A 10208-nucleotide genomic window follows, 5' to 3' on the forward strand; every position below is an offset into this window, starting at 1 on the left:
CAGTCACTAGAGGGAATCAGAGACATTTTAGTGTTATGCTGAGATTCGAACCTGGTTCATTGGTGTGATAATCCAGCAAACCCCCACTAGGCCACCAGGGGGATGACACAAATGTGTAGTGCCCAGACGGGGTGTTAAAGGCAGTCTTCCACTCATCTCCCTGTCGGATACGGATGAGGTGGTATGTGTTCCGTAGGTCCAACTTGGTGAAGACGGTGGCGCCTTGGAGCAGGTCGAAAGCTGTGGACATCAGCGGAAAGGGATATCGGTTGCGCACAGTGATCTTGTTCAGGCCCCTGTAGTCAATACATGGTCGGAGCCCCCCATCCTTCTTGCCGACAAAGAAGAAGCCGGCACCAGCAGGTGAGGTGGAGGGTCGAATGAACCCAGAGACCAGGGCGTCTTTGAGGTATTCCTCCATGGCCTTGCGTTCTGGCTGAGAGAGGGAAAACAGTCCGCCATGAGGAGGGGTAGTCCCAGGGAGCAAGTCGATGGCACAGTCGTAGGCCCGGTGCGGAGGAAGAACGGCGGCCCTGCTCTTGCTGAAGACCTCTTTGAGATCCCAGTACTCTGTGGGAACTTGAGATAACTCTGTGAGATCAGGGGGCTCGGCAGGAGACACAGGAGAGCTAGAGAGCAAACAAGAGGCATGGCATGCAGGGCCCCATTCCACAACCTGGCTTGTTACCCAGTCTATGCGAGGGTTGTGGCGAGTAAGCCAAGGAAAGCCTAGAATAACTGGGAACTCAGGTGAAGGAATCAGGTGCAGGGATATTTCTTCCTTGTGACCTTGAGACTGGAGGAAGACTGGAGAAGTAACTTGGGTGACTCTTCCATCACCTAACGCTTGGCCATCGAGGGCAGACAGACAGTGGGACTTCAAGAGGTGCAGTGGGAACATTGATACTTTGGGCGAAGTGAATATCCATAAAGTTCCCAGCCGCCCCTGAGTCTAACAAAGCTTGACAAGAATGGACAGACTCACCCCAGGAGATGGAGACCAGGATGTAGATTCCTTGGCCAGGGAGTCCGGGAGAGAGGGTAGGCCCCGTCACAACCCTCCCTCAGCTGGACGGGGCGGTCCTTTTCCCGAAAGTTCGGGACATGATGCTCGGAAGTGACCAGGCTTGCCACAGTAGATGCAGCACTTGTCCCTCCTTCTGCGCTCCCTCTCAGATGCAGAGAGGCGAGTACGACCCACTTGCATGGGTTCTGGACAGTCACTGAAGGAGGTAGACGGGCTCCAGGTAGAGGTAGGGAGGCTGGGGGGGGGCTCAAGACTTGGCAGTGTTCTCTAATCCTGTTGTCCAGACGAATAGCATGTGAGATGAGAGTTTCGAGGTCACTTGGGCATCCAATAGAGGCCAGACCGTCCTTGATGGGGTCAGACAGACCATGGTGGAAGGCTGACACCAGGGCAGTCTCGTTCCATCCACTTACTGCTGCGAGCGTCCGGTATATGAGATGGCATAATCTGCGACGCTTCCTCCTTGCCGGATGGACATGAGCTTTCGGGCTGCGTCGGTACTGATGTCTGCCTGATCGAAGACCCGAAGCATCTCTTCAGAAAACAGCTGGAAATCAAGGCACTCAGATCCCTGTCTCTGCCAGATAGCAGTAGCCCAGGCTCGCGCCTTACCAGCTAATAAGGTTATCACAAAGGCAATCTTGTGGCGATCCGTAGTGTAGGTGGTAGGCTGAAGCTCAAAGGTGAGTTGACACTGGGTAAGGAACTCTCGGCACTCACTGTGCTTGCCGTCATACCTCTGTGGTGCAGGAAGGCTGGGTTCACGAGGTGAAGGCAGCATGGCATTGGCACTGGAGCAGGATCAGGATGGTCGCTCCGAAGCGTGTCAAAGCTGCCATAATTCCCTGAAGGTTGACTGGGTAGACAGTTGAAGCAGCCTCTGCTGAGTCGGTCATGACGGAGTCTTTCTGTTAGGGTTTTGCTGGGATTTGAACCTGGTTCGTTGGTGTGATAATCCAGCAAACCCCCACTAGGCCACCAGGGGGATGACGCAAATGCAGAGGCGTGAGGCAGAAGTAGAAAAAAGTATCAAAAGGTTTATTTACAATATATACACAAAAAAAAAATCCAAAAAGTAATAATCCAAAAACGCTCAGAAGATATAAGGGAAAAAATAAAAAAAATCCAAAAGTACAAAACAAAAGCCAAAAAAACAGAAAAGAAAAGGCAAAAATACCAAAGCTCAGAAGATCCAAAAACACAGTAACTACTAGGTCCAAAAGAAAAGCAAAAGTGCAAAACAAAGAACACGGTACAGAGGAAACTGGAGATAAACATATCAGCACAAAGACTCCGTGACAAGAGGACTGAACTAAGGGGGTATAAATACACAAACTAAATTGAACACAGGTGAAAATAATCAGGACTAAACAGGCAATTAACACAAACACAAAACACAGGAACAGTGGCGGCCTCTAGAGGCCAAAACAAACATGACACGAAAAGGAAATAACAGCGGCCTCTAGAGGCCAAAACATTCCTAGTCCTAACATTTTAGATTCACTTGAAGTTGAAGCATTCACATCTGTAGGGGAAGCATATTAATAATTCTAAAGATATGTCTGAAATAAATTAAGCCACAACCTTGAATATGTGAACATGCTTCTAAAATGGTATTTCTTTGAATCAAAAAGACATTAATTTTTTTTTATAGGTGCAGCACTTTCAAAAAGTTCCTTAAAGGGATCCTCCAGCAGATTTTTTCTCAAACTTATTTTATGTAAAATTAGTCAGAGATTTCAAAAATCAAACTTTCATTTTCAGAGACCAAATGGTGTTAGAGAAAAATGAATTTTCTTTAAAATGCCAGATGGGCTTCCTGTGGTGGTGATGTACGTGATGACATCAGGTAGTGGTTACTTGGAACAACTCAGCTGTTTATATTCACTGTTTACATCATAGTTTTGCTAATTTTACAAGTATTTTACCGAATTGATCAGTTTTTAAAAAAGCATGCCTCATTGTGTAGCATATAAATGCCACAATGATGCTAGAAAGAAAGCACAAGCTGGAACTAGACTGCATTTCAGCATAGAAAATGCAAAGTGTGCTTGCTCAGCTGTAGCAGAGTATATAGTGTAGTGTGTGTAGTGTTTGTGGCTGCGCACTCTAAAATCTTGGTTTTAAGTGGCTCAGTGCACAGCTGAGCTCTAAAATCTGTATTTTAAACCATGCCATACACTTTGTTAATTTACCCAGCACCAACTGTAGATCATGTAAAAAAAGATTTTAGACTGCAAAGTGTCATGTTGCGCTGCAAGCTGAGCCATTTTAAACTAAGATTTTAGAGCGCACAGGTACATACACACTATACACACTTTGCCACACATACTTTCTGTAGATCATGTGGGAAAAAAAGATCTTGCAGCACATGTCTGATTCAGTTTCTGTTGGTGACACTTTCTCACACACACACACACACTGTAGATCATGTAAAAAAAAAAAACAGATTTTGCAGCATGAGGTCTCATATCTGATCCAGTGTCTGTCGGTGGCCTTCTGCCACAGCTGAGCAAGCACATTTTGCATTTTCTCTGTGGAAATGCAGTCTAGTTCCAGCTTGTGCTTTCTTTTTATTATCACTGTGGCATTTATATGCTACACAATGAAACATATGTATTTAAAAACTGATAAATTCAGTAAAATACTTGTGAAACTAGCAAAACTATGATGTAAACAGAGAATATAAACAGCTGAGGTGCTCCAAGTGGCAGCTACCTGATGTCATCACATACGTCACCACCGCAGGAAGCCCATCTGGCATTTTAAAGAAAATTCATTTTTCTCAAACACTATTTGGTCTCCGAAAATGAAAGTTTGATTTTTGAAATCTGTGACAACGTTTACTAAAAATAAGTTTGAGACTAAATCCGCTGGAGGCAGTGTTGTACAGTGGTGCTTGAAAATTTGTGAACCCTTTAGAATTTTCTATATTTCTGCATAAATATGACCTAAAACATCATCAGATTTTCACACAAGTCCTAAAAGTAGATAAAGAGAACCCAGTTAAATAAATGAGACAAAAATATTATACTTGGTCATTTATTTATTGAGGAAAATGATCCAATATTACATATCTGTGAGTGGCAAAAGTATGTGAACCTTTTCTTTCAGTATCTGGTGTGACCCCCTTGTGCAGCAATAACTGCAACTAAACGTTTCCGGTAACTGTTGATCTGTCCTGCACACCGGCTTGGAGGAATTTTAGCCCATTCCTCTGTACAGAACAGCTTCAACTCTGGGATGTTGGTGGGTTTCCTCACATGAACTGCTCACTTCAGGTCCTTCCACAACATTTTGATTGAATTAAGGTCAGGACTTTGACTTGGCCATTACAAAACATTAACTTTATTCTTCTTTAACCATTCTTTGGTAGAACGACTTGTGTGCTTAGGGTCGTTGTCTTGTTGCATGACACACCTTCTCTTGAGATTCAGTTCATGGACAGATGTCCTGACATTTTCCTTCAGAATTCACTGGTATAATTCAGAATTCATTGTTCCATCAATGATGGCAAGCCGTCCTGGCCCAGATGCAGCAAAACAGGCCCAAACCATGATACTACCACCACCATGTTTCACAGATGGGATAAGGTTCTTCTGCTGGAATGCAGTGTTTTCCTTTCTCCAAACATAATGCTACACATTTAAACCAAAAGATCTATTTTGGTCTCATCCGTCCACAAAACATTTTTCCAATAGCCTTCTGGCTTGTCCACGTGATCTTTAGCAAACTGCAGACGAGCAGCAATGTTCTTTTTGGAGAGCAGTGGCTTTCTCCTTGCAACTCTGCCATGCACACCATTATTGTTCAGTGTTTTCCTGATGGTGGACTCATGAACATTAAGATTAGCCAATGTGAGAGAGGCCTTCAGTTGCTTAGAAGTTACCCTGGGGTCGTTTGTGATCTCGCCAACTATTACACACCTTGCTCTTGGAGTGATCTTTGTTGGTCGACCACTCCTGGGGAGGGTAACAATGGTCTTGAATTTCCTCCATTTGTACACAATCTGTCTGACTGTGGATTGGTGGAGTCCAAACTCTTTAGAGATGGTTTTGGAACCTTTTCCAGCCTGATGAGCATCAACAACGCTTTTTCTGAGGTCCTCAGAAATCTCCTTTGTTCGTGCCATGATACACTTCCACAAACATGTGTTGTGAAGATCAGACTTTGATAGATCCCTGTTCTTTAAATAAAACAGGGTGCCCACTCACACCTGATTGTCATCCCATTGATTGAAAACACCTGACTCTAATTTCACCTTCAAATTAACTGCTAATCCTAGAGGTTCACATACTTTTGCCACTCACAGATATGTAATATTGGATCATTTTCCTCAATAAATAAACGAGCAAGCATAATATTTTTGTCTCATTTGTTTAACTGGGTTCTCTTTATCTACTTTTAGGACTTGTGTGAAAATCTGATGATATTTTGGGTCATATTTATGCAGAAATATAGAAAATTCTAAAGGGTTCACAAACTTTCAAGCACCACTGTAGTTGAGTCACTAAACCTCGAGTCAGAGTCCAGTCTCAAGTCCCCATTGTTCAAGTCTGATTCAAGTCGAAGTCATTAAAGAAAATTTCGAGTCAAGTCTGAGTCGAGTCTGAGAACAAGACTCCAACCACACCATTTGAAGGTGGCTGTTGTTGCCTTTATGTGAAACCATCTCTGCTGCCGTGTTGGACTGCCCCATTTTAGTTAATAGGCTATAGATAAAAAATCTTGTTCATCACTCAGCAAGCCCTGCTATCAACAGGACAAATAACATGAGGGAGGGTTAACACTAGCTAGTTCATCAGTCACCAAGCAAGCCCTGCTATCAACAGAGCAATGAACATAGCATGTTACTTACTTCTCTGGGTGTAGTCTTGCCAAATGACGATTGAAGTTCGAGGTTGTCCCCATCGTCTCCTCGATTGTTCTTCTACATATGGAACACATAGCAATGCATATTTTCCCACTGCACGAGAAGTCTGTATAAGCAAAGCAGACAATCCTAGGGACATTCTCTCCAGGCATTTTAGCGCCATTAACGTTAGTTTGTTCCTGAACATGATGTATGAACAGGTGAATGTGCATTCTCTTGCATGAAATTAGCATAAGAATTTATGTAGATATAAATATCTTATGTTAACTCATTATGGAGGGCGGCACGGTGGTGTAGTGGTTAGCGCTGTCGCCTCACAGCAAGAAGGTCCGGGTTCGAGCCCTGTGGCCGGCGAGGGCCTTTCTGTGCGGAGTTTGCATGTTCTCCCTGTGTCTGCATGGGTTTCCTCCGGGTGCTCCGGTTTCCCCCACAGTCCAAAGACATGCAGGTTAGGTTAACTGGCGACTCTAAATTGACCGTAGGTGTGAATGTGAGTGTGAATGGTTGTCTGTGTCTATGGCCAAGTTTACATTAGACCGTATCTGTCTCGTTTTCTTCGCGGATGCACTGTCCGTTTACATTAAACCGCCTGGAAACGCCAGGAAACGGGAATCCGCCAGGGTCCACGTATTCAATCCAGATCGTGTCAGCTCCGGTGCTGTGTAAACATTGAGAATACACGGATACGCTGTGCTGAGCTCTAGCTGGCGTCGTCATTGGACAACGTCACTGTGACATCCACCTTCCTGATTCGCTGGCGTTGGTCATGTGACGCGACTGCTGAAAAACGGCGCGGACTTCCGCCTTGTATCACCTTTCATTAAAGAGTATAAAAGTATGAAAATACTGCAAATACTGATGCAAATACTGCCCATTGTGTAGTTATGATTGTCTTTAGGCTTGCCATCCTTCCACTTGCAAGTGGTAAGTGATATGCACTGAGAGCACACACACAGTGGCTCAGTCCCGAATCACAGCTTGTGCACTTCACTCGCGTGCTCTGTGAGCTGCGCAAGGCCGGAGTGCGCACCCTCCAGAGCGCACTTGCTGTTCAGGGCGGAGTGATTTGGAGCGCAGGATGCCTGCGGAGCCGAGCGTATCCGTGTATTGGTGTTGCTGTGTGCACGCAAATCGTGTATTGGTGTTGCTGTGTGCACACTAATCATTTTAAAAATGTTAATCTGATGATCCGCTGATACGGTCTAATGTAAACATGGGCTATGTGTCAGCCCTGTGATGACCTGGCAACTTGTCCAGGGTGTACCCCACCTTTCGCCCGTAGTCAGCTGGGTTAGGCTCCAGCTTGCCTGCGACCCTGTAGAACAGGATAAAGTGGCTAGAGATAATGAGATGAGATGAGAAATCATTATGGAATGTTATAAAAAATAAAGAAAAAATCTGAGTCCTTGTCTCCAATTTATGAGTCCGAATGCAGTTAATGCACGAATCCGAATCCAAGTCCAAGTCATCAGTGCTCAAGTCCAAGTCAAGTAACAAGTCCTTAAAATTAGGACACGAGTCAGACTTGAGTCCAAGTCCTGGACTCGAGTACTACAAGCCTGGCTGGAGCATCCCTTTAAGAAACTAAAACATTCAGTATTACATAACAGAGTGGTGAAACCTTAAGATTTGCCAAAACATTGTCAGTTCTTGTTGTTCAGAATCAAAATAGTGTAATCTCATCCCATTCTGGTGTTCATTAGATTTTGGAGAAATTACCTTGTGTCTTTTAATAGGAAAAGAAAAAAGATGCCAGGAGATTGTGACTGAAGCCTTGGCTGATATAAGCAACCCTTCCAAGATGACGCCTCTAACTGTGGAGTTCAGCATTCAGTTGGACAAATGGACCTCTGATTCACAAGCATTTTATCTAAACTCAGTAAAATAGGGTCTGTGCTGATAAGGCTTCATATTGTTCTGCTCAGCATTTTTCATTACAGAATATCTATATATTTGTACATGTATTTAATTCTGAATACACTGCTTTTTTCTGTTCTTTGTAATATTTTATATTCTATTGTCCTCTTTTCTTTTTTCACCTTTATTCGGATAGGACAGTGTAGAGACAAGAAATGAGTAGAAGAGAGAGACACGGGGAGGGATCGGGAAATGACCTCGCGTCGGAATCGAACCCGGGTCCCCAGATTTATGGTATGGCACCTTATCCACCTGAGCCATGACGATTATGTTCTTATAGTTATCCATCCATTATCTGTAGCTGCTTATCCTGTGCAGGGTCGCAGGCATGCTGGAGCCTATCCCAGCTGACTATGGGCGAGAGGTGAGGTACACCCTGGACAAGTCACCAGGTCATCGCAGGGCCAACACATAGAGATAAACAACCATTCACACTCACATTCACACCTATGGTCAATTTAGAGCCACCAATTAGCCTAACCTGTATGTCTTTGGACTGTGGGGGAAACCAGAGCACCCAGAGGAAACTCATGCAGACACAGGGAGAACATGCAAACTCCACACAGAAAGGCCCTCATCGGCCGCTGGGTTTGAACCCAGGACTTTCTTGCTTTGAGGAGACAGTGCTAACCACTACACCACCGTACCCCCCATTCTTATTGTTATTAATATTATTATTGTCATTCATGCTACTGTTGTTATTCTTTTTTTAAAGCCTTCCATGGACAAGTGTTGAAAATCAGCATGTATGCTAACACAATCAAGCAATGCATTTGGTTCGTCTAATGTAATTGTGATGTCCATGTCAAATAAAAGAAATATATAATATATATCTTCAAACCAAACTTATGCACATTCCATTTTGTGTAGTTTGTAGGTTTTTATTGCATACTGAAATAATTTTGAGGACAAAACCATATTATTTATATATATATATATATATATATATATATATATATATATATATATATATATATATATATATATATATATATATAACACATACATACATATATACAGTGTGTATATACATCCGTTCATCATGGACATGACAATAACATGACAAAAAATTATTTCTTTGAACTGTTCTTTTTTATGGGGGGGGGGAGTACAGTGATTATACAATATACATCTTTAATATAAATACAACCCAAGACGCTTTTGTGGCAGTTCGTAGGAGGGGGAAGAGCACAGAAAGACGGCAGGCCAGAATAAAGTTCAATATCTTAGTTTATTTTGCTCTTTTCAGATGCAAAAATCACTCTTTCAGCCATGCACGCGCACGCACACACACACACAAGTCGTCTGGCTGGGGAGAGAGCTCACTTCCTCTGCTCTCTCTCTTTATATAGGGCACGGTCACTGGGAAGACACACAAACACAGGTTAATTGACATCAGGTGTAGTGATTCTGCCACATACCTTCCCTGACTCCTCCCTCCGGTCACAGACCAGCGCTTGACCATGCCCCCGCTGCCACATACCCCCACCGCCCAACTCAGGCCGGGCAGCTGTCCGGCCCACAGCCGACTCCCCCCCCCTTTGACGGGAGAGAAAGTCCGCCACAACCATCTGCGCCCCCAGCCTTTGGATCACCTTGAAGTTAAGGGGTTGGAGTGCCAGATACCAATGGGTGATCCGCGCATTGGCATCCTTCATGCGGTGGAGCCACTGGAGGGGCGCGTGGTCCGAACAGAGGGTGAAAGGGCTTCCCAGCAGGGAGTAGCAGAGGGCGAGGACCGCCCACTTGATCGCGAGGCACTCCTTTTCAATGGTGCTGTAGCGCCCCTCGCGTACCGACAGCTTTCTGCTGACGTACAGCACTGGACGGTCCTCCCCCTCCACCTCCTGGGACAAAACGGCCCCCAGCCCTCTGTCCCATGCATCCATCTGTAACATAAAAGGGAGAGGAAAGTCAGGGGAGTGTAACAGTGGCCCCCCGCACAGTGCAGCCTTCACCTCAGAGAAAGCCCGCTGGCATTGCTCCGTCCACTGGACCGGATCTGGTGCCCCCTTTTTAGTCAGATCAGTCAGCGGGCTGGTGACGTCCGAATAATTAGGTATAAACCTACGATAGTAGCCAGCCAGCCCCAGGAAGTGTCTCACCCCCTTTTTGGTCTTGGGCCTCGGGCAGGCCGCAATTGCTGCTGTCTTGTTAATTTGGGGACGCACCTGCCCGTTGCCCAAGTGGAAGCCCAGATATCGTACTTCCACCCACCCAATCGCACACTTCTTTGGATTGGCTGTGAGACCCGCTCGCCTCAGCGACTTAAGGATGGCCCTCAGGTGTTGTAGGTGCCGCGGCCAATCATTACTATAAATAATGATGTTGTCGAGGTATGCAGCCGCATAGGTGGCGTGGGGGTGGAGGACCCTATCCATCAGCCGCTGA

At 45.0% G+C, this 10208-nt stretch overlaps 1 protein-coding gene across 1 annotated transcript in view; it reads left to right on the forward strand.

Moving 5' to 3' along the window:
* LOC132872346 (leucine-rich repeat-containing protein 43-like) overlaps positions 1-7788 on the forward strand; it is a 59145-nt gene extending 51357 nt beyond the window's left edge. Inside the window, exon 13 of the mRNA XM_060907116.1 lies at positions 7637-7788. Within this exon, the coding sequence (XP_060763099.1) occupies positions 7637-7788 (152 nt within the window). The remainder of the gene's footprint in view (positions 1-7636) is intronic.
* Positions 7789-10208: the final 2420 nt, after the last annotated feature.

Source organism: Neoarius graeffei, chromosome 24, assembly GCF_027579695.1.
Source record: "Neoarius graeffei isolate fNeoGra1 chromosome 24, fNeoGra1.pri, whole genome shotgun sequence".
Taxonomy (NCBI): Eukaryota; Metazoa; Chordata; class Actinopteri; order Siluriformes; family Ariidae; genus Neoarius; species Neoarius graeffei.